The following is a 27,981-nucleotide window of genomic DNA, read 5'->3' as shown; positions in this document are numbered from 1 at the left end:
ACGCAAAGATACGGTTAATTTATCTTTATTATACATATGAAAGTTTAACAAAAAAATAATAACGGCAGTTAATCATATTCAAAAAAGCAAATATAAAAATTAACCCAAGTGATCGAACACAAAAAGCAATGTTTACCACTGTTATGCCAGCTTTCCATGTTAAAAGATTGAACAAATTCTCTTTAAACATTAAACAGAATGTAAATAAAAATAATGCTAAAATAGTACAACCAGCACAAAGCAACTTTATCAAAACACCTTTTTAAAATATTCTGTATTGTAACTAAACTCCAAAAACATGGTTACAATGAAATACAAAACGTGTTTCTGTCCATATTTGCATAGAATATAAGGATCTGGGCTGCTTTTCCCCCTTAAAGTACAGGGCAGGCGAATGGCATGTCCACGATCACGCATGCATTTAAGACAATTTACTAAAACATGTACAAACACTTTGGCCTTAAATTGGGCTACTGCACCTGGTAAGCATCCATCAACTTTCTCTCACTATTCTTTGTTGCGATTCTTCTTTTCCAAGACTTCAAGAAGGGACTCGGACATTAGGTAAGGTCTCTCTGCACTGCCGTCATTCCTCTCCAGGTCTTCCACTGGTCGAGAGAAAGGACACAAGCAAGGATATGTAATGGGAAGGTAGTTAGGGGGGGGACTATAAATAATAAGACAATGACTTAACAGCCTTAAAAAAAGAACAGGAAAAACAAGCAAAGTTTATGCATTTTAATAGACAGATTTGAAAGGCACCACTCAGACAGTTAAAAGAGGAAAGAACAACAAGGTTGAGAAGTCAGGGTATATTCATTGTGGTTACAGTTCAAGGCAAAGTGGTGCTTTTATTTATTTATTTTTTTTTTTTTGAGAGAGATAAGGCTTAGTGTGTGGAAAAAGTGCAGATTTTACCCAATCTACCCGACAGTTTCTATTTCTATTTTTTCTTTTGGTGAAATAGAACGCGGAAACATGCGTATGACCAGCAGCGCCTATTGGTGCTAGCATTTGCATCAAAAACTTGTTTACAAAATACAACAAAGTCCAGCCTGAGGATCATCAGCATAATTCATCGAAATTAGACAAACACGTAAAGAGTAAATGCATAGCGCAGAGTATTATTCCTATTGCAGAACAAATGACACCAGAAGTTTGAAGGACTGCGCACACTTTCCTTAAACATTACAATTAGCCACTGCAAACCCTGACACACCAACAATTTAATTAATGAGCGAAGGGTATATCTATTCTATATCTGGTATATCCTATTAAAGTGTCTAGTGAGTATAAAATAAAGTGTCCAAAAAACAAATTCTTTGGCTGTCTAAAGTGCTGTGGAGAAAATAAATAAAAACAACAGAAAGACATGCCCACTGAGAGACCCTTAGAAAAAGGGTTTCAATAGATCTTTCTATGTACACTGTGCCCCAACTTTTACTACTACATCTTATATTGAAATCAAATTTCTACCATGTCTCTATAGTTTTTTTTTCTTTGCTGCTTTAACATACAGATTTCCCCACTGTGGTACGATCAAAAGGTATATCTTATCTTAAATACACTGCAGTTACTCACTGGATTTTTATATTCAGTCAGGTTACAAATGATAGGAAAAAACAAGTGTCTTAAAAAGGTGCCAGACTTTCTTCAACCACCAGAAAAGCTTCAGTGTACAATGGGCTGCACTCAATACAAAAATAAATAAATACTCCCTAAATAGATTCAGTGAGTGATGTAGGTATAAGCTATTGATGCCTAATTTACTGTTATATTTAGTATTCCTTTGACAAAAGACGGTACACCACATTTTATATTAGCTATGGTTTAAGCTTTAGGCCACACATTCTCTGCAATCGGGTTGTTGAGAATTACTCCACGCTCAAGACACACACCACCGCTGTGGGGTCCATGCTGATCCCATGTTGTCTGTCTCACTCGCAAGCAGCTTTGTTTACAAAAAAAGGAATTTCAATCAAATTTCTCTTTTTTTAAATAGCATTAACCACTCAGTTATAATAACGGTAACGACAGATCGTGCAGACTGACAAGTAGTGATAATCATGATGGTGAGTGCGTTCTGCACACGTAATGGCATCAAGTAAACATCTGCTCAGACAAAAATAAAACTTAGACAGAAGGATAAATCTCTGGATGCTCATCGATAGTGCATTGTTCCACGGAGACCCTTTGTGCTCTCAGTGGGACCTCTTCCTCCTGAGGTGACGATGAAGAATTGACAGCGGGCGCCTCCGTGTTCTTCGACAGGATGTCGTGCAGCGTGGACGACATGTAATACGGCCGAGCCGCGGAGCCATCATTGCGCTCCAGGTCCTCACCTTTTACGTGTGCGTGTGTGTGTGTGTGTGTGTGAGTGTGTGAGAGAGAGAACGTAAAGGCAGAACCGTGCATTGGCACATGGGAAAAATGTATAAATGTATGTTGGAGTGTGAACATTGAAGTGTTGATAAATAAAAAGTAAGAAAAAGAGAGTGAGGTCATGTTAGATGGAGTGTGGCCAAAGAAAACAGGAAAGGGAAAGGGTGTGAAAGGGAAGAGAGGGGCAGACAAACAGGGACAAGAGAAAAAACAGCAATAGGATAAAGTCAGATTTAAACAGCAAAGACAGCAGAGTAGCATGTTAGTTAGATGGCACAGTTCAATAGTAAAGATAGATAGTGCAAAGAGTTAAGAAACCACTCTGGTTAATTCTGTCATTCATATACTCCTCAAGCATATACTGGCATGGGAAAATAACAGTAACCCTGCAACATATTTTTCTCCTACAGTATAGGATGAATTTAATGCATTTGGTACAGGAGATAAGGCTCCTGCTGGAACAGGCACATGAAACCAGTATTGTTTAAAATGTGGTAAAAATTTCATCCAGTACTCACAGAAGCAAAGGAAGAGTGTGTCCACACACATGGCATACACACTGAAGAAGCCATGGGCAATCAAGTAGGAGCCCACTGCGATCGTCTGTGTAAACAAACACACATTCTTTAACGTTGGTTCTGTTTGATGTTTTTTTTTTTTCTAAAAAAATTAACCTGGGGACCATGGGAAATGCCCAAAAAATATCACAAAGAATTACATTTTATGCAGTTTAACCATTAGACTCGTACATTAATCAATCATCCAGTTTAGTTAGATTTTACTTTCCCAAGGTTTTGAGGTTTCCCTGCAGGATCAGATAGAAATGAAGGCATTGCCATTTACACTGGACTAATTTCACAACACTGCTAACAATTAACCATGATTTTCACCTTCTAAAAAAAGCTGTTAGATCTTAAGAGCTTAATCTGCAAAGGATTTTTGACTAAAGAATTATTAAACAAACAGTTATCTAAACATTTTTGAACATTTTGATTTTTTGCACGAGGGCTAAACCGATTCCTTGAGTAACTCCAATACAAAAAATATATATAAATCGAGGCAAATACACACAGAGCATTGTTTCTCCACGGACCATTATTACTGACGCACCACCCACTAAACTCTAGAGTGCTCTGGACAGGTAACGCAGAAGACGCTGAACAATAAAAGAATGGTGGAATGGTTAAAAAACAATGAGGGACGAGGAGAAGATTTATATGAAATCTGGTTTCCACCATATAAAAAAAAAAAGTTTGCCTAATTCCAACATAAGTGTCAATTTGCTACTTTTATTTCTTGCAATTGACTATTTCTAAACACAAACATTTTTGTTGCATCCAATAGTTTTTTTTTTTTTAAAGAGTAATCTGAAATTTATTTTGATATTTTTGTTTATGATTTTATTTATTTATATATTTGTATTTTGATGTAATAGCAATTAAATACAGGAAATGGGTTTAGTTTTCACATATTCTTGTATGCAATTCTAGCAATAATATTTTTTTCTAAAAAGGAATCAAATTATTTATTTTTATTTTTTTAAAGACTCGTCTAATTTTCTCTTGTACGTTTAGTGTTGCTTTTTAATAAAGAAAAAGTACTTCCAATTACTCGATGGAATAATAGGTGGAAGACTCGATTACTAAAATAATCGTCAGCAGCAGCCGTAAATTACAGACGCAGTTCATGAAGATTTTGTTTCTTTATTGCATTGCAGTGGCTAAAGAAAACTGCACTCTTACCAGAATGGGCACCCAGTAATAGTTCAAATTGGGTACAACATCCACTCCTTTTGCTCTCCCAGAGAAGAAGAAGAAGGAGATGATTCCTAAATGAAATAAATGTAAAGAAGATTTATAGAACGATGTAATCTTTAAAATACACAAATACACACACACACACACACACACACACACACACACACACACACACACACACACACACACACACACACACACACACACACACACACACACACACACACACACACACACACACACACACACACACACACACACACACACACACACACACTTGCCTACAATGCCCACAATAAGGAGCTTCCCCAAAAACAACAAGAAGTCCGTGACCTTGTCCAAGACAGCCACCCTAAAAGAAAAAAACAATTATAAAAGAAGTTAAAAAAAAAATCTAAAATGAAGTGGGTTTTTTTAATTATTATTTAAATTGTTTGCTTGCTTTACTCACCTGATCACATTCCTCATTAGCAGAAAGAAGGCATCTCGAGCTGCCGTGCAGAAATTTTTACCATAAATGGCCACCTGAGGGAGCACACGACTCTGTTTACCTGTTGTGCTGGAATAATAGAGCTCACCCTAATCTAAATCCAGTGTCTTATCTTGTCTTTTGAATAATAATAATAATAAAAAAAAAACACTTCAAAAACAAAACTAAACAATCTATACAAGATGTTGATGAACTATGTTGAATAAACTATCAAAACTACATATGAATTTTCGACCCCACACATAAAACGCACACAGAAACGCATACCATGATGTAAGCGTTCCTGTTGATGAACTTGATGAATTTCTCCAAACACCAGAAGCAGCATTTGAGGCAGCAGAGGATGAACTTGGCAAATTTATTCTGTGCCGCTGTCAAGACAAACCAGAATCTCTCAGTAACCCACACAGCTCAGTAAAGGATCTACTTTGTTTGGCAGTTGAACGACAATGACATTACACTTCTGGAAACTAGTTGCTCATTTAATGTTTTTTTTTTTTTTTAAACAATGGCCACAATAATAAAATGAATGATTCAAATCCATACTGGATCGGGTTATGTAGGAGCTTTCGATTAACCTTTTAGTTTGTGATCCAGGTATTCCAGCAGAACCCTAATGACCTGGACGATAGCCAAGATGAGAGAACCAAATGCAAGAGAGCCTGTGTGATACCTATAGGCACAGACACATGCATAAACACACAAATTAGGAATGCATACAAGAAAAAGAATGTAGCTCATCTGGGGTATTTACACATTACACAACATTGTTTCCTAATTACATCTTTCCGTCCATTTCATAACAAACGCTATAATGCATAAGCCCTACAGAAGTGGGCAATATATTGACTCAATTTTAGACAATAAGTCAAAAAAAAAAAAAAAAAAAAAAAAAAAAAGGATTTATCCAAATTCCAAAAGATACCATTACATCCTGTGGGAAAAGAGGTTCCACCCATTATTTAGTAGAGAGATACTTCATGTCTCAATACATTAGGAGGTAGAAAGATTAGTACAATATTCTACTCAAGCAAAACGACTATTACTTTCATGACATTTTATGTGTGACAAAATCTGCAGAATGTTTTCAACCTTTGACTGTATACAGGAACCTTCACATGCATTCTATAAGCCTCAAGAACTGGGTAAAAGGTATTTCCGTCTAATTTGGTTGAGGCTGAATGCCTGAAGACCATAACACATAAATGACATTTTTTAATACCATTATCGAACCACTCAGTGAGCCCTCATGCTTTGTTGAAGACATTTCCATCCCATAAGGAGAGAAATATTTCCCCATAGAATGTACCTGCTCATTTATAGATTTGTACTGAAGCTTTGCTCTAAAGGGACAAGTGAACCCATATTAAAGCCACAGAGGTTTCCTTCAAATAGCCCTCTATAAGTAGACACCAGGGTATGCATACGTAAAGAAAACAAGACCATCTGTAAAACTGCTGGGTCAACAGAAAAGCAAAGAAAAATCCAGGAAGTTTATTTTAGATTTATTTATAGACTTTGGGAAGGGTGTTGTCAGTCACATACCTGAGAGCTCTTCCAAATGAGGCAAATACTGGGCAGGCTGGCATATCGCGAGACTTGTTGAATGACCAGTAGTAGGAAGCAAAGGCACCTGCCAGAGTCATCTGGCCCAAGGCTGTCACGAAATTGGCACACCAGAAAAAGAGGAAGACATTGTAAAACTGGAGGAGAATGAGGTACTTGTGGTAGGCAGATTCGCCGCCGTAAAAAGCAAAAAGGCACTGAGACTGTGGGCATTGGGTCTTCATTTCAGACATGGTGTAGTTCTGAAACAATCAAAACACATCAACACTCAAGTTATTAGATTATCGGTTAGATTTCCTTACATCTATATCGAGCTGAAAAGATTAATCAAGTAACTTGAATACCAAAAAAAAAAAAGCTGAGTCCATTTAACTACAAACAGAGCACTGTGTTTCCAGACGTACCATTATTACTGACGCACCACGTGCAAACTCTGGGCTGCTCTGGGGGTCTCATTTACAAACGTTGTGTAGGCACACAACAGGGATGGAACCTCATCCATATTTATGATGTGGTGCGTCCCGATTCAGTGGGAGCGCATCTTATTTAATATAAAGAGTTTCATTGGTTCACCTGAACCCGTTCGGCAATTTTATTGGTCTAATGTTACAGGGCTCAGTTTTTTGGCATGAAGCTTGTAAAAACTGAAAAAAACCCATAAATTAGCCGCTTAGTTGTTTAAGCCGCAGGGTTCAAAGCGTGGGAAAAAAGTAGCGGCTTATAGTCCGGAAAATACGGTACTTACAGGTGCACAATTTCTCCCATCAAGTTTGTTTTTTTTTATAAATCACAACCTTTGTGTGGAAAGTGGTTTACGCACGTTTTCAGCCTCGGTTTGTGCGTATGGCACAGCGAGGGGCAAGGAGAAGATTAAGGCCAAAGAAATCGCTAGGTTTTCAAATTTTTATATATATATATATATATATATATATATATATATATATATATATATATATATATATATATATATATATATATATATATATATATATAAAAAATTGTATATGTATATGTTATATGTATATGTTATGTATATGTTATATATGTTATATGTATTTTTTTTTTTTGTTTTAATAGTTTTTTATATATTTTTTATATACTTGCATTTTGATGTAATATGGCAATTAAATACACAAAATGGGTTTAGACTTCACAGATATTCTTGCAATTTCAGCAATAATGCTTTTTTTCTAAAAAGGAAACAAATTACTTGTTCGTTTTAAGAGACCAGTCTTATTTTCTTACTTTAATGAAGAAAAAGCTACTTCTAAACCGATTACTTGATTAATCAATGGCCATCTAAACAGTTTTTGTACCAAGACACTCACCTCAGGGTTGCAGGTGTTACTTGCGTAAATGCACTCAGTCTGATTAAACACTTTGTACACTGCTTCGTTGGATGTCGACAGGAAGCTGAACAAAGTTGTCAAGGTGTTTCTGTAGCACTTGAAGTGTTATATATACACACCGTTCAAGCAAAAGGTGTGAAATTTAGTAGTATAGCAAATTTGTAGTATAAATAAAATAAAACTGAACGTTCTCAGCATCATCCCAACATTACAGCAGTTATACATTATAGAAATCATAGATTATTTCCTTACCAGCCTGCTTGTTTTTTTTTTTAATCTTGAAGTTAATAAAAGCAAATAATGCATCATCCAGGTACTGAGAAGAAACCATAACGGCTGAACACATTTCCAAAATGGAATAATGCACACAATTAAGGCAGAGCTGAAGGATACATAGCTGTGATGGCCCAGTATGCAATGACAATTGACAGAAGAAGGAAGGTAAACAGAGGGTAAAACAGAGATGACATCACGTGACCAATGGCCCTGCAAAAAATAGCATTGATTATTTTTTTTTTTTTATGTATTCATCTCAATGTAGTTCCAATATCTAAATGCTGCCCCTTTTGCTTTGTGGTTCACAAGAGATGGCATAATACAGTCCTATAAAAACAGAGTGGTGAAAAAGAAAAAAAAAAAAGGTCGTCTTTGCTAGAGCCATAACGAATTTATAATCAGAACACTGGCTCTTTATTCAACAACAAGAAAAGTTGGTAAAAACACAGTAGTTATGGAGTCGATGTTTTACAGTTTTTTGCTAATAATTTTCACTGGATACACAAAATTATTGAATGTTATGAGAGAAACGCATGCTGCTACATACCTGCTGGCCTCTTTAATGAGAGCTATGGCGATTAATATTCTCTTTCTGAGGAAGATAAGGAGCAGGATGATGATGAACTCCACTATTGCCAGAATGATTACTGCAGAGATGGACAGAAGCAGAATATTCAGTGTGTGTCTTATGCATGCCACACATGCTAGTCTTGAGAGAATCTTGAGAGAACTCAAGATGTGCTGAAGGAGGCATAACTGAATTTGGGATCAATCAAATTGAAACATGGCCTGTACACTGTGCAGCTTTAGTGAATTTAAGTGAATTGAGGTGACTTACTGAAAGCTAACCAGGTCTGCCTGATATGCAGGTACACATTCAAGTCCATCTGGAAGCCTAGTTCCTTGAGGGTGATGTTGGCCCCAGGACTGTTCTTCAGATGAACATACTCCATACTGCAGTGGAAGATACCTTTACAGAACATAAAAGATAGAAAAAGTTTGAGCAAAGAGTAAAGCCTGTACACATTTAGACTGAATAAAGCTCTTGGTCAAGAAATAGAAACGGGTACTAGATTCAAAATATAAAACTACACTGTATTTTCATATGTAGTTAAATTAGAAAAAGAAAATCTTTATAACCACCACATATAAACAGAAGCGTATCCAACCACAATTTTTCACACAAGTTTCCTAGCCCACAAAATGCATCCTTAGATGTTGTGACAAAGGCACTACCGTATCCAATGACAAGGATGACCATGACAATCATAACCCAGACCATGATGCCAGCCAGGAACCTCAGCAATACGATGAAGATCAGACTCAGAACTGTTGCTATGACCAGACCACTGAGAAAACACAGACATGAGCTTCAGTTCTAACATCAGACATTAATGTGTTAAGAACAACCATGTGATATTAATCATCAGATTTATTAACATATATAAAAAAAAAAAAAATCTGCTTATGTATTATATATTATATATATATATTTTAATATGTATTGCAAACATTGTGCCTGTGTTTTAAAATATAATACATCAACGAGCACCATGATATATCATTTGAAAAAAGTGTATCCAGCGGTTTCCGGGACAGGATTTGATTCGACACAGCCAACAATAACCTCCATTTTAGCTGGGAAAAAGGTAGGAACTCAGAAGGCAGAAAAAATAACTCAACGACTGTGCAAAATGATTGCAAATGACATGTTGCCTATAAGCGTCACCGTAACAAAAACTTGCTGACATGGACGCACGCTCGCTACGATTTCCGCTCTATGGAAGTGCACTCCACTCAGTCGCTAACCGCCCGAGCAAGCGCTCCGTTAATATTCCGCTGACGTTCGCCGTAAGCCAGTTCCAGCTCCGACATAAAGTTTTTCTAGTAGGCCTAATTGTTTACTGTTTGTACCAAAATTCTTTTATAATTGTCTAAAATTATGCATGCTGATAAATAGCAATTATGTTTCCAAACTAATTTTTTAAAATTCTTCTTAATTGTATTAATTAAAATGTATTAAATATATTAATCTATCCTTAGCAAACATTCCTAAAATGCAAAAACTGAAAAAGTGTATTTGATTTTCATTCACTTTATTTCCGTGAAAATAGCTGCCGTTGTTGTTCAATAGAATATTCAAAATAGGCTCATAAAAACACAAACGCACACAATCACACGAGATGAAATGTGCGTAGATCTTTACAAAATACACATGGACTGGGTTGAGCGAGCGGAGTGGAAAAGCGCTCTGCGCTCTTAAGGAAATATTACCACTCCGCTTCGCTCAGCTCATATGCCAGAGTGCATCTGAGACTGCGTTATATTAGTCATTGTATTTGAATTAAATAATTATATGAAATGATCAATCGATTCATTTTATAATCCTACTAGCATTTTATTTACAGTAAAAACCCTTTCCTTTGTGGGAGGACGCTTGCGTTTTTAGTGTCATTGCACAACAATTCATGCGATAACTACTGTAGATGCATCTTGCAGTATGAAGGTTAACGATTAATTGATCGTTAATTTAAACGACGATCGATCAGGAGAATTCGTCGAAATTGACATCCCTAATATATATGTAAAATCTCCACATACATACATACATACATATATATATATATATATATATATATATATATATATATATATATATCTCCACAGACAAATTATCATTTACTTACAGGATTATCCAATACCATGACTGTGTGAAATCCTCAAAGATCTTCATTACCACCATTCGAGTTTCTGCAATTATTGTGGCATTTCTGCAAGCAGAAGAAACATAAAAGCATTAATAAACTTGAACTGGGAGGTGGGAAGGCAACAACATTCATTGATTCATATGGAAGGGCATTTCCACCACATGAAATAAAAAGTTTGCCTAATTCAGAGGTTTGTTTTGGCTGTAGTGCCAGAAAGTTTTACACATTAAAATAAAATTGGCTACAATCAATGGAATCACATGGTATGAAACTAAGCCTCTGATCCCTGGAGAGAATTCTGACTAACAATCAACTCTGGAGGAGACTTAACAAGACAGATGAAGCAGAGGTTTATATTCCATTTATATATTTGTATGTTGATGTAATATGGCAATTAAATGCACTAAATAGATTTAGTTTTCAGATATTTACATTTTTCTGAAAGAAAGTGCAGTCTTATTTTCTCTTGTATGTTTAGTATCGCTCTTTAGTAAAGAAAAAGTGCTTCTTATCCGATTAATCAATTAATTGTTGGAATAATTGGAAGAATATTCGATGAATAAAATAATAGATAGCAACAGCCCTAGTTTGTTTATGTTGGTGAGGACCACGCACTCAAATAACCTCAGGTGACAACAACTAAATGTTCTATAATAAATCAACAGTCTTTTTCCCCCTCCAACAAACATTCAGAAATCAAGTGGGTGAAAAAAAATGTTTTTATGCAGAACTAACCTTAGCCAAAGTAATTTTTTCTGTAATAGTTTCAGTCTCTCACTTAGTTCAGTCTCTTTTCCTTCCTCTATATTACGGTCACCTAAGGTCTGAAATTTCACTCTGTCATTCAAAGACTTTTCTTTTTCCTTCTTCTTTTGATGTTCAAGTCAATCACTCTCCTGTTGCATGACCAAACTTTGACCCAGCTTAATGTTGGAAAATTGGCCTCACACCTGCCTCAGGAACACTTGTGTATGCTGGAGTTCATCATCGTCACAAAGACTGCTATTTTCCCAGGTCCCGTGACTACAAAACAAGCCCTAATCATTACATCACCACCACAGTGCTTGACCGTTGGTATGAGGTGGTTTTGGTGATTCAGAAGAGTGTATATGATAAATATACCAACTTGGGCTCGTCAGACCGACGAATACTGCTGAAATATTTGTTCAGATGCAATTTTGCACATCTGTATGTTTCAATATGGAGCTCTTGTATTATTCATTGTGTTGGTTCTTTACTGGGACATGTCCTGAAGGCTCTTCACTTGTAAACAATGTTTTTTCATTGTAGAATAGTTTTTTTATTGTTTGGAAATGGCCTTGTATCGCTTTCCAGTTTGACAAAAAGCAGCAAATGCTATTCTGAGGTCATGGCTAAGGGTCTGTCTTTTTGCCGTTAGGACACAAGCATGCACACGAGCATGCAAAACATCAAATTCATTAAGATTCTGCTTTTATAATAGTCACACTACTTGATTACTAACATCGGGCATTTCATTAACAACAACTACGATTGTGGGAGTCAAAACGGTTTACTTATGCGTCCCCCGTGGTTTCTTAAAGCTGCTTTAGTTTTCAGAAGAAAGTTATTATATATTTGTTGTGCTCTTATTGTATGTTTAGTCACATGATGTAATTAGCTTTTTTTTTTTTGAATAACAAATGTATCTTAGCAATATAAATAATTTAACTGTTTAAAAAACTATAAATTTAATAATTAAAAAAAATAGTTTTATTATTACATTATTTTTAGTAGTAGCTACATAAAAATACAATCAAATATTTGTAATGTTATTTAAATAGTAATTGATTTATTATTCAAATAAAATTTTACAAATATAAATATAGGGTCTTAACATTAAAAAAAATGTAAGAACACCTGTTGAAGATGTGTGCGGGATTTAATAGCAAAACAAGGTTTGGCATACGTTTACTTAACATACAACATGTAAATAATCTTACTCACATCAGTATCTGTGTGTATACTCACTTTACGGCAGGTAGTAGGTCACTGGCCTTTACAGTGTTGCCCTGTCCATCCTTAAAATCAGTATGGTTTCCTATAGTGATCTCATTTCCTTTTATGCCAAGTGCAGGGAAACACCTCCTGGTAACTGAAAAAGAAAATAATAATAAAATGACAATCAAGCAATATCTTCATGGTAACATGTGCTTACTAATCATAAAGTGGCCAGCATTTTTTTTTTTTATAAAATTGATACGAGTAAATGTAATGCCTTACATGGTTTGGTAGGTATGAGCACACCAGGACAAAGCCCTTCTTTAAGAATCAGTGTAGGGGCCTATGAAGCAAAAGAAATTTAATTTATTTTATTTAAAATCAACTGTAACAAAATGGCAACAGATAGAAAACAGGCAGGCAGACACAAACGCATGCACACCAGGATAAAGTGGTTTAGTTCTGAGCTTCTTGTTTCCCCCCTATATTTTACCTACCATATTTCCTGGGTCAGATATACAGAAGGATTTGTAGTATTCCCAGTCACTGGGAATAACATTGGCAGTTACCAGCGTCATGGATCGATCAGGACATTTTTCCACACAAATCTGAAAATAAAGAAACAGAAGAGCACATAAAAGGCCTGTTATTCTGGTTAATGATCATACTAACTCCCTAATATCATCCCAACTACAGTTTTACATTACCAACCTGATGTCAAAATTTAAAACACCAATATCACAATCTTGACATGCCATTTAATGAATTATAAGTTACAACACACTGCTTATGTTTCTAGATACAGACCCTCTCACTCAGCACTAAATGGGTCATCTAGTTTACCGTATTTTCCGAACTATAAGCCGCTACTTTTTTTCCCCACGCTTCGAACCCCACAGCTTAAACAACGAAGCGGCTATTTTATGGATTTTTCCTGGGTTTTTCCCGGTTTTACAAACTTCAAGCCAAAAAACTGAGCACCATAACATTAGACCAATGAAATTGCCGAACAGGTTCAGGTGAAACAATGAAACTCTTTATATTAAAATCAGATGCGCTCCCACTGAATCGGGCCGCACCACATCATAAATATGGATGAGGTTCCTCTGACGTTTGACCTGTAATTCCAGCTGCAACAGAAATCATATAAGCACAGACAGGTTTCTAAAACTTGTGCTTTTTTATTTTTCTTGGCAACAGCGTTACCTGTTAGTCAAATAAACTTAGAAATAAGAATCAGAAAATAATAAGGACATATTCCTCGACCTTGCACACATGCAGTAATACCGAAAAAAGGCCATTCCAAAAATGCCAGTCTGCTCTTAAAGGAGCCACAACATATTTCACCCGTTACACGTGTAACAGACACTGTCTTTAACGATGCCTGTGTAAAGTTCATTAGTTTCAGAGTAGACTGCGGCTTATAGACAGGTGCGGCTTATGTTCAAAATAAAAATCTTTGTCAAATTCAGTGGGTGCGGCTTTTATATGGGTGCGCTTAATAGTCCGGAAATTACGGTATATTAAAAGTAAAACAAGATGAAATTTAGCTTTAACTTTTAGTTTGATTAACTGTTTTTCATTTGCGAGGGGCATCTATGAATTTCTCGCAACCCTTTAAACAGCCTAGTCATAATCTGCACAATATTTCTGTTCTATAAACATGAATGCAACATCAGGATAATGTTAGGTTTATAGTTTTAAATGTATTAGTACTCAGTTGTTTGCTTTCTCATATATACAGTACCCCTGAGCATAAAACTCCATTTTATGCACTGCCATATTTGCCAAAATATTATTCAATCGAGCAATCTGTTAATAAGCGCAAAGGTAGACAGGAAGTACCTGAGTGGTGGGACACTGGAACTCTAGGAGGACTACCGGACTAGCACACTTCAGGATGTTAAAGTAGAACAGAAAGGGCTTTTTCCTGTTTAACAAAAAAAAAAAAAAAAACAAATGTACAAACCATAAATTATTCATATACAAACAAAAAAGACAGAGAGAAACAAGGGCCACAGAGGTGAATAAAAAAAAGCTTCCTATTCATCCTCCATGTGCTTTATGAATTAACATTAATCAAGAAGAGATTCTGCTGTCTGGCATTTCAACTTACTCCAAAGGAGTTCCAGCTTGACCACAGAATTCCCCTCTGCTGTTTGTGGGGTAGATCACCTTCCTAGGGTCACCCTGAGACCATGCTGCAGAGGAAAACGAAAGAGAAAACAGTGCCGACTGACTGAACACACACAAACATTACAATGTTTACATTGTTGTGAATATTTAATGTTTAAACGCTAGGTTATATATAAGTGTTGTAAGAACATGAAGCACAATATGAGGCACGTATTCAAGCTATAGTATTACATAACATGGCATGCACTGTATGTCTGAACATACAAGACTACAGTCCAATGCTTTATTGAGTTCGCCACAAAAATCTGTAGGCTGGAGAAATAAAGGGAGTCGAATTTAAATTGCACCACAATGACTCATTTAGTTTGCAAGCAACCCAGTAAGTCCACCCAAACAAGTGGGATTGTTTCCACAACAAGCTCACTGAGCCTGGGAGCACATGAACAATTACGAGGCCCATGATCAGTTTTAACTTCATGAATATTTTTAATAAACCTAAAAAGAAAATTTTGCAGGGCAACTGACAAGATTACGAAGCATGAATCATATTTATGCGATTTTGTGATTTCAAAGTGTAGTGATTTGTAGATGTGCACTTTAAACTAATTTGAACAGAAATGATTACATCTATTAATCCTTTCACGCCTGCTAACACTAGCTAACAATGCAGGATAAGCTAGAAATTTTATGGCAATTGTAATATCTGTTCATCATTTATGTTTTACTAATAAAACTACTACTGACTTCAAAAAATAAAAACCTTGAACACTAAGGGATGGGCACTCACAGAAAAGTTCAGAAAATGGCTATATTACATTTTTTCCCTATAAATTTAATATGATTTACAGCATATAGTTCCATAATCGCCTAATCTGTTGTGTTGGTGTGTATTTCCATTATCTGTTTAAAGCCATAATTACATAAACCTATAGTCTGTTACCCCTCCTTTGTCTACGCAGGTAAAGACATGAACATAAAGACTATAAATACAGACCGTCTTGCCTTTTAAAATCAAGCCAGTGACTCACCCAGTATTCCCACACCGACATATCCAACTATGGCCACGATGAAAAAAATACAGCAAATAATGTCTGTGCAGCCTCTGCAAAACAGAACACAATTTTGTACAATTACATTCCAAAAGGCATTATATTTGATACAGAGCTAAACTTGGGTGTATGCACAAGGGATACACATATGAAAGCATTATTCAAATAATTTTTCTTTTTAAGCTTGCCAAGAAGAATCACAGGGAATTTAGTTGAGAATAGGGAAAGGTGTGTAAGGACAGTATCATAATGTCACATGAGCTAAAGGTTCTTCCTTTCATGTTTGGATAAATGGCCCTTAGTTACTTTCTGGTCGTTTGGTTTTACAGTGCTGCCATTTCTACCTTTTGGGTTTAAGCCATGCCCACTCCAAGTTCAAACAAACAACCTGGAGCATTATACAAATACAGATATGGGTATTGTGTTACACTCCTAGTACACATTCAAATGCAACACAGCACTGTTCACATAATTAAAAGTTCACCCAAGCCAAGTTTACCATGACTGTAATATGTGAGCAATTTCACACCCCTCTTCTGGGGTGCTTATTATGCTGCTGTACAACAAACTGTACAGTTTTTGAAACAACAGACACTATTAGCACTTCGTGTAAATAACACAGCTTTTAACCAAAAACTGTTTCTTACCTATTTTGGATTGGCCCTTTGAAGCTAGGGTCATATTTTCTGGGTTCACCTGTGAAGAAAAAAAAATAAGTTGGCTATATGCGGAAATGTGCTGAAACAAAACGAGCCAAATCATCCAATGTATTGCATTAATTAACATTTCTATTAAATCATATGCTAATGCATGAGAAATTATAGAAACAACACAAACAATAAAAGATTTTTATAGTCAGAAATTCCGTTCACAATTTGCTACTGTAATAAACAATCTAGATTTGTTGATTTAAAGTCTATTTTATTCATTTATTCGTTTTATTTTATTCAATTATAACGGCCAGCATTCTGGCTTTGTAATTTGTTGACTTGATTTTCTAAGTTTTAACTTATTTTCCAAAAAAAAAAAAAAAAAAAAAAACAACAAAAAAAAAAAAACAAAAGCTACAAAGGCAAGCGAACAGATCAAATTCATTAATAAATATGGATTGCAACAGTCTCCATCACTTCACTGTCCCCCTGACACCTCTTCTGGTCACATGGACAAAAAAACCCCCAAAAAAGTACAGATCCAAGAGAAATATATGGAACACCAAGAGCTTTGGTTAGTATGAGGGTCTGATTAAAATAAGCACTTTTTAAAATCATATGAAACATTTTATGGATGAACAGAAAAATTGTTTCCCTTTAACCAATGATTACATTTTTTTTAATCGTGGGGTTCTTGTGAAATCAAAAGCTACAGTAAATCTGCCTAACAGTTATCTACCCCCACACGATTCCATTATCATTTAAGAAACAAAGTGACACTAAAAAACGCTACATAAAGCTGTGAGAGGAACACAATATTAATAACCTTTTAGACTAGACATTTGGATGTTTGTGTAGCTGCACTGCTGCCTCTGGAAGTACAATTTCAGCTCATTTCAACAGCTTCAGTGTATGTCCAGAAAAAGAAAAAGTCTTACCCCGGGATATTTCAAGCTAAACTTCAAACCAATTACATCCCACACTGATTACAAGTCCTGCTTCTGAAAGTGAAAGCTATCAAAGCCTCAACAATATCTTCTTTTGACACTTGTTTAAACTGGTCTATTTATAAATCTTGAGTTTCTTCTTTATAAATATACTTTATCATCTATATTTTATCTCTGGAACTTCATTTCTTTAACAAAATAATGCTGTAATATTCATGCCTAATAATAGACACAGTGACACATCAGCTTTTGGTCTGATACCACCAAATGGCCTTTGCAAGGGTTAAAACATGGCCCCTCCAGAATGTGGCATAATGATCCACTGATGGCCACATATTTGTCATGTCAATGCTGTAAGCATGGATTTAACCATCATTTATTGCCAACCACCTGGTGTACTGTAATCCCTGTTTCAACTGTTACTGTAACGTCCACATGCACACCACCTCTGCCCCACCACGATACTTAGATTATTATCACCCTCACCATACACATGTAGATTTTTTCCTTACTAACCTAAAACATGTTTCAAGCTTAATTGACAAGTAAAAAAAAAATAAAAAAAATTAAACAAAAAAAAAAAAGACATAAAACAGGATCCTTTTTTTTTTCTCTTTTCAATGAAATAATAAAAAAGAGAGCATGATAATTTAGGCCATAAACAAGACCATAACAAAAAAAAAAAAAAAGAGTGAAAAAGAGTAAAATTGAGTGGGCTGTAAGTGTCGGCTTTCCTGCTCGGAATTCTACCAACACAATCTACAACTGGCATTCCAGTCTGGTGACTGGACAGGTTCCGTTTAGGAAGCCTTCTGCAATTGGATCATATTGTAGCTTGAGATTGAGTCATATCCTTACAACGAAACATTTACACCCACCAGTCTTTAACACAATGCGCCATGGTATAAAGGTCAAGCAAAAGCTTTGATGTTAACTTCTCCAAAGTTTCAGTTTAATGACACAAACACTCTGCACTTTAGGGGGAAAATCTTCACAAATTACAAAAAATAAAAATAATAAAAGCTTCCCCATATGCAACCTTTTAGAATCATCAACAAGAGCTTTCTCAAGTGTTGGGCAGGGCTTCTTTTTTTTTTTGCTTTCTTCAGGGTTTGTTTGTGGTGTGTGAGAGAAGGGGAACAAAATGAAAGGAAAAAAAATAAAATCAGCACTCAATCCAGATTTAGCATAAACAACGGGACCACACCTATTAACATACAATCTATCTATATGCATTCACCACATCTACTTTCATTAGGACACCTGTACAATTATATATTTACATAAATATAAGCCAGTTTTCTGGCAGCAGCACAATACATTCAAATCATATAGCTATCGGCCATGAGCTTCAATTAAATTTACCATCAACTATGCCATGACATCTCTGCCAGTTGAGAAAAGTCTGGTCAATCTTTTCACAGCTCTCTTATCAACAACGCATATTCAACCACAAAGGTGTTGCTCAGACGTTTTGGTTTTGATCACAATTGTGTGTAAACCCTTGAGTGTTGTGTGAAAATCTAAGATGATCAGCACTCACAGTACCAATATTCAAGCCACAACCACGGTCACAGAGATCACACAGTCTCCCTATTCTGATGTTTGTTGTAAAGACACTCTTGACCTGTATCTGCATGATGTTTTGCATTGGCCTGCTGCCACATGATTGACTGGTTGAATAGTGCAGTTGTGTAGGTTCGCCTAACATGAGCAAAAAAATAAAAATAAATAAATAAATAAAAATGCAGGCTAAATTGATAAATTAGATCAATCAGATAATATGCAATCATGAACTTGAGACTGACTTATATGCTGCATTCTCATGAAAATAATTAATTAGGCTATAATTCCTCCCAACAGAGTTCACGACTGATGGCATTTCCAAGTTTGTAATCTGGTGTAACAGATTACAGAGTACATGAATGCATCTGAAAATCCAAAACGATTTTAATAACATTTTATAGCATTTCCATACACTCAAAAATGCACGATCTAAAAATGTTAGACAAAAATCAAGAAGTAAGAGTTGAGTGCTGATCGAATCGCTGTAGCTTACCACCCATTAGTCTTTTTTTTCTACCAGTTTCCATTTTACACTTAATTTCTGATGAGCTCATTTTAGATTATATATTTAATTACTAGATTTTAGAGTATAGCTCCTATGGGGCATCAGGCAAGCAGCCAAAAAAAAAAAGATGTTGGTTCATCTTATCACCTTCCCACGAACTGATTTGACACGGTCGTTCTTGCTAAGTGTTTGTTCAACACTTCCCACAATTTCACTCTATATTTATTCTCTACACAGGCAATGTTAAAGCATATGGTTCTCCATACTGACATGCATTTTAAAAGTGCAGTGTCAGCACATGCCAAGGTATTGACAAATGATATGTCTGATAGATTGCTTCTTTTAAACTTGGGACTTTTCTATGCAGGAATTCCTTAAATGTTTTTATGACTTTTGATGCCCTTCACCACAAACTCACACCAAAGGAGCTGGGTATAAAATGCGAGCAGGCATGCAGGGGAGAAGAAAAGGGTGTATCCCTGTTATACACAAGGGAGTCAACTCCATTAGCAAGCAGCACTTCAACTAGCACAGGAACACACACACACACACACAAACACAGTCTCTACCAGCACACAAGAGCGAACAAGACCAACTAATACCACTTATGGCATTTCGACTTCGTAATATTTGCATCTATTTATCGAAAGTCATTTTTATTTTCCCCCAAAACAAGTCCTAGACATGCAGAAAAGTGTCGAAACATGCCTTCACTTCACATCATGTATAGCGCCATTAACCCTGTACATTATAATCCAGTCTAACAGCAGCAACTGAAAATGGTTGTACACAAACAAACGCAAAGATCCGTGTTATTTGTAGAACTGTCGCTTTCAACATGGTGTGAGATGCTGTAGGAAATTAATAACACAAATGCGTCATAACATAAACGCTGTTCTAGATATCAGCTTGAAAGCAAAACACCAGAACAAAACTACGTCTGTTAAATGAACTTCGGTGTAGATTTCCCAGACTGTGCATTACCATGCTTTTTGTAATCATCTTCCTCCGGCATTGTGAAACTCCCGACACTCAGTTCACGAGGTTTTTGGTGTTTTTATTTCTCTTCGCTGCTGCTTGGGGCGTCCGGTCGTCTCTCAGAACTAAAAAAAACACACACAATGTGCGATACGGAACAAATCACAATATGCGATAAAAGCTGAGTGAAGCGCTGAGGCCAAAACTGTAGCGCGCCCGCCCTCGGAACTGAACTCTTCCACGCCCCTCAGCGTGAGAAACCAGTAGAACCGGTAGTAGACACGCTTACCATTTGTTTGTTAGTTTCAGTTCGTTTGCATATTTTAGTTTCCAGCTTTTAACGTGTTTTCTGCCTTTTAATTAAAGTCGGAGTGCGAATATTATTAGACCACGTGGATTCCCTGAGAAAACGCTCTCAATCTTTTTTTAAAGGAATTTTCTTCAAAGTTAGTCCCGGTCAAACTAATATGATTGGTTAAGAGACAAGCGCGTGGGAGGGGGGGGGTGTGTCGCTGAGTTTGTATCACTCCGCCCGTGCAATGACTCACCACGTAAAATGTAAAATTACACTTCATACTTCGAAACTGTCATTACATCAATGTTGGGGAAACCGTCGATAGACAAGAGATGCATTTCAAGAATCGAAAATTATTATGGGCTTGAAGCATGATGCTAAAAATGTGGTGCCACTTTTCCTCAGACACGCCTTCTAATTAATATGAAATAGCTAGGTGTGGATTCCTTGGGGTCTATTTCCACTAGCGGAGCAAAAATAAACAATTTAGCCGTAGTGTGACTGTAACGTCAGCTTCTCAGTATTCATATCTTGGTTATAGAAGACAAAAGCACAATCAGAACCATTACACTACACACAATGCCATCTTGATTATTCTCCAAAAGCAGCATTCACATTTAGCACAGCAATTTGTCAATGCCTACCAGAGGCGGCTGTGAATTACACACCTGAATTAACCCACCAATTAATTCCATCATTATGATGCCATGACTATAGAAACCACCAATTTCATACAAAAACACAGTATAACAAAGCGCTGCATCACACATGGGTATCTAATGCATTGAGAACGAATTCCACTAAAGCAAAAACTCAATTAACACAATTCAACAAATATCCTTTCACTGCAGCACAGCCCAAATACATCATCTCTAACATAAGCATTCATATTAACCTCATAAATGGCCCTGGGGTTTGTGCATTTCATTCAGTGAAAATTGTGTTTTTGTCTAGGTTTTACAGAAAAAAAAAACGACATTTCCTCACTATATACAGCTTTTCTTAAATATTTAACCTTGTAAATGACCTTGTAAGTATATCTGCAACCAAAACATTTTTTTCTGCTCTGTCAGCTATTGTGGAATGAAAAGAAAAAAAAAAGCTATAAAATCCACACAAATATATCTGAGCCTGTGCGGTTTGCTACAGATAAGGTTTGTGCGCTCTGACCTTGAGCTGGAACAATTCCTCGAGTAACTTGAGTAATTCAATTACAAAATTTCATAAAAATATTTTGCCTCGATGCTTCGTTTAGTTTATTTAACTACACACAGAGCACTGCATTTCCCACAGACCATTATTATTGACGCACCACCCGCTAAACTATGAAGCGCTCTTGAGAGGGAACACAGATGACGGAATAAAAAATGGAGGAATGGGGAGCAAACGGCGAGGGGCAAGGAGAAGAATTATTTGGAAGCCTGTTTCCGCCACATTAAATAAAAAGTTATTTTTTTTCTCACATTTTTTTTAGCCAATCAGGCAGCGTCACCCCCTTTGTAGTGCCAGAAAGTAATCTAAAATACATTTTTATTTACAATTTTTTAGTGTATATATTTGTCTTTACATTTACATTAATATGGCAATTAAATGCACTAAATGGATATTCTTGTATGCAATTTCAGCAATAAAAATGTAAATGATTCTAAAAAGGCAACCAAATTTCTTGTTTATTTTAAGAGGCCCATCTTATTTTCTTTTATTTGTATACAGTGGTGTGAAAAAGTGTTTGCCCTCTTCCTGATTTCTTGTTTTTTTTGCATGTTTGTCACACTTGAATGTTTCAGATCATCAAACTAATTTGAATATTAGTAAAAGATAACACAAGTGAACACAACATGCAGTTTTTAAATAAAGGCTAAAGTGTTTGGCCCCTTGTTAAACCTGTGGTTTATCACACCTGAGTTCAATTTCTTTAGCCACACCCAGGCCTGATTACTGCCACACCTGTTCACAATCAATAAATCTCTTTATTAGGACCTGCCTGACAAAGTGAAGTAGACCAAAAGATCCTTAAATGCTAGACACCATGCTGAGAGCAAAAATATATACAGAAACAAATGAGAAAGAAAGTAATTGAGATCTATCAGTCTGGAAAAGGTTATAAAGCTGTATCTAACACTTTGGGACTCCAGCAAACCACAGTAACAGCCATTATTCACAAATAGCAAAAACATGGAACAATAGAAAACCTTCCCAGGCGTGGCCGGTGAATCAAAATTTTTCCCAAGAGGACAGCAATGACTCATCCAGAGTAGATTTCTCCACAGTGCTGTAACAGACTCATTGCAAGTATCGCAAAAGCTTGATTGCAGTTGTTCCTGCTAAGGGTGGCCCAAACAGTTATTAGGTTTAGGGAGCAAACACTTTTTCTCATGGCGCCATGTGGTTTTGGATTTTGTTTTCCCTCAATAATACCGTCCTTTATTTAAAAACTGCATGTTGTGTTTGCTTGTGTTATCTTTTACTAATATTTAAATTAGTTTGTGATCTAAAACATTAAAGTGTGACAAACAAAAAAAAAATATAGCTGCAAGCAGCGATGGCGGGCCCTCGCACGTTTGTGTATGGCTATACGGTGCCTCCCAGAAAGCAATGCACGGTGGGCAAGTGCATCAAGTGGGTAAATATCAGTGGACTATTTTATGTTGTTACTGACCCATTTGGGGACTGTAGGTAAAAGAAACCCCACATTTTAGACAAACGGGGGCACTAGTGAGCCACTTAAGAGACACACCATTGTCCAACCTTTTTGTCCACACTTGTGATGTATGTGACTTGTCAAATGTGATGTATGTGTCAAATTTCAAGTTAATCTAAGCACGGCAAAAGCCTTAAATATGCCTAAAATAAAAAAAATAAGTTTGACGCGTTGCCATGGGAACAGGGTTCGAGATATAAAAAATTCCTTTGCAATTTATTATCTACAATGTCTCAGCATCATGTTGACCACGTTTGGTGTCAATTGGATGAATACCCTAGGAGGAGTATTTAAAAGTTCACCACATGCAACTGTCAAAAAATCCACCTTTTGTGACTGACACACTTCCTGGCGCCTGTTGGTGGCGCTATGTCCGAGATTCACAATAGACACATCGATGCGATCGGGATCCTTGGCCGAACATAGACACCGCGTGTCATCCGAATAAAACATTTTTTGCTTTAGATATTAAACACTTCCTGTTCTCCGAATTCGCCATAAATTCGTCGCCTCGCCATGGCAGCACCGTTCGAGATATCAAAAATCCCTTCGCAATTTAGCAAGTCCAATGTCTCGGCATCATGTTCGCCACGTTTAATGTCAATCGCATGAATTCCCTAGGAGGAGTATTTAAAAGTTCACCGCATGCACTTATAAAACAAACCAAAATGGCTGACTTCCTGTTGGGCGGAGCTCATAGTTTAGAGGGCGAAAGTTGTTCGGGTCGATGAGATCTATATGCGTAAAAACTCTCGTGCATGTGCGTACATAATTGCCCGATCTGTGCAGGAATGTTTGTTTTTGAATTACAGGGGGCGCTACAGAGCCCCCCTGCCACGCCCGTATTCCAGCCTTTGTCCGGCCCTAGTGACAAAGGACTTTGACGTGCCAAATTTCAAGAGTTTTCGAGCATGTTAAGGGACCCCAAATGTCCAATGTGTGTAAAAAAAAAAAAAGAAAATTTATTAAAGAAAAAGTACTTCTTATCCGATTACTTAATCGTTGTAATAATTGGTAGAATACTTGATTACTAATACAGTGGAACCCGGTTATGTCGATGTCCTAGGGGGTCACCAAAAAGCATCGAGGTAACCGATGATCGAGATAACCGAAAATCAAAATGGCGGCAATATATTAACGTGCTTGAAATTTCTTTATGTACATGATGTGCGTTAATAAATGAGAATGTGCATGCACCTGTTTTTGAAGGGTTTTTTACACAACAGCGTTGCCGCGATTTGTTTGATAAAGGCATGCTATAAAAATACATACAGTACATGTTTATCTGTCAGGAATCCACCTGCCACGCCCCCTTCGGCCCCCTTCAGCGTGTCAGGTGCTTTCTCGGCCGCTTTCTCTGAAGCTCCCGGCTTCAATCGTGCACATTTGGTGCTCGTTTAGCATCATCACCAGCTCCTATTTAAACTTCCACACTCTCACTGTCCGTTATTGTTGGTATATGTTGGTTCACGGCGGTCGTTGTTATGGCGCATGCGTATCCCGGTATGTGTCTTCCCACCGGCACTCTCTCAACGGCTGCTCTTTTCTTCCCAAAGCGCACCGCGGATTCCCCCCGATCCTGCCGGTGTTCATTCTATGATTTTGGATGGTCATCACACGTTCTGCGCCGCCAAGCGCGGCTTTCGCCTCCCGTTCATCGCATAACATTTAACAACAAAAGGCATATGTGCATTAACTAACAGCAGAGATTCACCAGTATACAATACAACACCTGTAGCAGCTGGAAGACTTGATTTTTCCGCCACTTTCGCGAGTTCTTCTGCGGCTGCACCGAGATAACCGACGTTAAATGGCAAATTTTTCCCCCCTTGTGCTCGAGATATTCGCTCTTAAAAAAGTGCTCTTAATAGGGTTGTCGAGGTAACCGAGGGCGAGATAACCGGGTTCCACTGTATAATTAATAGCAACAGCCCTACTCTGACCATCGAATCAAAAAACGTGAAAATGGCAGTGCTATTGTATGGCTGCAAGTTAGCTTCAGTGGGACAAACTCGAAATCTGATTGGATAGAAAATGCAACGTAAACAAACACTACAAGAAGCAGCGCATCTGAGCGAAAAGCTCTGACATGAAGAGAATAGTCTATTAGGATTAATTTAATACATATTTATAGGTCAGTGATTCTGATCGTGTTTAGGCCTGGAAAAAGTCTGATGGCCCGCTATTGAAGCTAACAATATATTTAAAGAATAACAGATGGATTAATTGATATCACTTTTGAGTTATCCCATGTTACAGAGAAATGGAAAAAACCTAAAGTGTGTTTTTTACATTGCCACTGGCCAATTATTATCAATAGCAACAAATTTAACAACAATGTTAAAATACCAAGTAAAGAAATGAACCTAGTTCAGGTTCCAGGATGCAGGGTTGTGATGTCAAAAAGGAAAACATTATTCAGCAGGAAATAAAAAGGCAGGCAGTTTCATAGAATCTCTTAAAAACACAATCTATTTACAGTCTTGACATAACGTCTTTAGCCATCTGTGTAATTCCCACCTTCCTATTTTATTTTTTAAAAATAGCATGGAATTCACGTATGGCCGCTTAATGACCCTCGTTTGTTCCTTGCAACGTTAGAAATACAATGCCACCTCCCCTCAAGTTTCACTTCGTCTTTTTTTTTTTTCTTTGTGCCTCGTTTTGTTACCCCTTTTTTTCTTTGCAGTACTTTTTTGAAACCAGGGGAAGAAAAGGCAGGCTGAGTACACGTCACATCTTCAGCTCAAGACAAAAGAAAAGCCATTTAAAAACCAACTTATACTGAAGGGAGGAAGCAGATTTCAGGGTATAAAAACCCCATCTAATAATACTATAAACAGCCATCAGTTGCATTTCCTAATTCTTACAATACATCTCTCTCTTTTTTTTTATCTAGTATACATACTTCGAAGCACATTTTACCACATCCAAAGTAAAGCCAAAGTACAGCCACAATAAAGACCAAACACACAGATCTAACACTGAACATCTATATTTATTTCAAATAAATAAAAAAAATAATAAAATACTTTGCTTCTTTCATTGTTGCTCAGACACATGTTTTAGACACAAATCATTTGCTTTACAGCATTATCATTCTGAAAATGCTTTTGAAATGTATACATAATGCTTAACCTAAAACATCTGTACCAACTGAAGCTGCATGACAGAAAATAGAACTAGACTACACTTTGGGGATCTTCCATTTAAAAAAGGCCCTTAGATCAGATGTCCCACGACTCTGCGCTGCCCTTTAATGACAGACAGCAATTCAGACCCCTATGATTATGACGACTGTATATAGACCAAACCCTCTACTGACATTCACTACAGCATGCTAATTAAAGTACCAAGTTGTGGAGGTTCTTACAAACACACACACACACACACACACACACACACACACACACACACACACACACACACACACACAAAATTCATTTTAACAAGTCAGAAATATTCAGAAATTAGGTACTACTACTTAAAATAACTAATAAGCTCTATGTGACTGAGAGCTAACTTTGTCACATGAACTCATACCAATGCATGTAGATCTTCACTCACAGCAAAATATTTCTAAGTAGACAAGACAACTCATGAAGTGTTAAAGTTATAGTTAGGGAGTTATCGCACATCCTTTTTAACACACGCACATGTTAGTTTAGTAATACACATTTACATTTACAGCTAAAGTAATGCAAAGAATAAAAAAAACCACAATAAAACTAAAATTCTACATATTATATGTATCAAAAACTACATATTATATGTATCATATTATTATATATCAAATTCTACATTAGTGATGACAGTACACTTTTGTCATTCATTGCTCTCCTGTGAGGCAAAAAGAGAAGTTCACAGAGGTTTCTTCAGGTTGTTGTTCTTCCACTATCCAGCCTTGATATGACATTACATTTTTTTTTCTGCTGGCATGTTGTACTCTACAAAGTCAAACTAAAATTCACAAACAATACAAAAATGAGCCACAAACATCCCAGATCCTAGATTTACCTCTACCAAAGTAATAGAGGAGAAAGAAAGGATCTGCTCACGATCCAATACGTACAAGCTCATCGTCAAAGCTTGCAGAGGTAATCGCATGGCTTGGGTTTGCATGGCTTTATTGATGTAACTCGGTGGTAACAGCAGAAGGAATCCAGAAGTCTTCTAATCCAATTAAGCAGAAATGCATCATCATGCAGCAAGACAGTTATCTCAAACCAAGCCAATTCAACACATGACATGGAGAGATATGGAAGGTTTTATTTCATGCATACTAAAAAGGAAAATGAAAGGAGAAACCTATATGAACTGACTGAAGCCAGGAAAAAACGTCACTGAAGATAAATTTAGAAGATAAATAACACCAATGTCTAAACAACAGTCTTCTTTAACAACACTACAGCAAAACAACCCTAATTTACTGCAGCAGTCTGTTGGAACTGTAAACACTGCACACCCTGACTGCTCTCATATCCACCACACACCGTTATTTCTACTTATTTACTCACCGTATTTTTTTTCCTCGCCCTCTATATCCATCTTTATATAAATGTAAAAATCCCGAGAGATGAAAGGCTTCTACAGTACAGTAGATCAGGACGGCAGTAGGCTGAGTTTAATGGCGCAAACACTTCTCTAACATATTAAAGAGGAAAGTC

General features: G+C 36.7%; 1 protein-coding gene across 3 annotated transcripts; it reads right to left on the bottom strand.

The window, feature by feature from the left end:
* Positions 1 to 9: 9 nt before the first annotated feature.
* On the bottom strand, positions 10 to 27,981 carry LOC124396722 (choline transporter-like protein 2). Of its 3 annotated transcripts, none has more exons than XM_046865976.1 (23): positions 20,608 to 20,763; positions 20,325 to 20,443; positions 16,320 to 16,368; positions 15,652 to 15,725; positions 14,604 to 14,688; positions 14,333 to 14,417; positions 12,985 to 13,095; positions 12,770 to 12,830; positions 12,518 to 12,641; positions 10,508 to 10,591; positions 9,057 to 9,169; positions 8,659 to 8,790; positions 8,368 to 8,467; positions 7,938 to 8,030; positions 7,524 to 7,608; positions 6,175 to 6,437; positions 5,208 to 5,302; positions 4,897 to 5,000; positions 4,591 to 4,664; positions 4,421 to 4,491; positions 4,125 to 4,210; positions 2,901 to 2,985; positions 10 to 608 (listed from the first exon to the last, which is right to left on the bottom strand). In XM_046865976.1, the coding sequence occupies exons 2-23, from the start codon at positions 20,353 to 20,355 to the stop codon at positions 508 to 510; spliced, it is 2,106 nt and encodes a 701-aa protein (XP_046721932.1). In that variant the 5' UTR covers positions 20,356 to 20,443; positions 20,608 to 20,763; the 3' UTR covers positions 10 to 507. The 3 variants fall into 3 exon arrangements, with proteins under 3 accessions (XP_046721932.1, XP_046721930.1, XP_046721931.1); XM_046865974.1 differs by lacking the exon at positions 10 to 608 and adding an exon at positions 724 to 2,342; XM_046865975.1 differs by lacking the exons at positions 10 to 608; positions 20,325 to 20,443; positions 20,608 to 20,763 and adding exons at positions 724 to 2,342; positions 27,832 to 27,981.

This window comes from Silurus meridionalis, chromosome 14, assembly GCF_014805685.1.
Source record: "Silurus meridionalis isolate SWU-2019-XX chromosome 14, ASM1480568v1, whole genome shotgun sequence".
Classification (NCBI taxonomy): Eukaryota; Metazoa; Chordata; class Actinopteri; order Siluriformes; family Siluridae; genus Silurus; species Silurus meridionalis.
The sequence above is the reverse complement of the archived record's forward strand: the minus strand, read 5'-3'. Positions and strand labels throughout refer to the sequence as shown.

What these genes read in the sequence shown, in the direction of transcription:
- LOC124396722 (XM_046865975.1), bottom strand. Translation starts at nt 27,862, where the DNA reads ATGGATATAGAGGGCGAGGAAAAAAAATACG. An exon ending in TACTGGGCCATCACAGCTAT is followed by an intron (nt 7,609 to 7,937) that starts GTATCCTTCAGC and finishes AACTTTGTTCAG; the next exon opens with CTTCCTGTCGACATCCAACG. An exon ending in CACACTCTTCCTTTGCTTCT is followed by an intron (nt 2,343 to 2,900) that starts GTGAGTACTGGA and finishes CACACGTAAAAG; the next exon opens with GTGAGGACCTGGAGCGCAAT.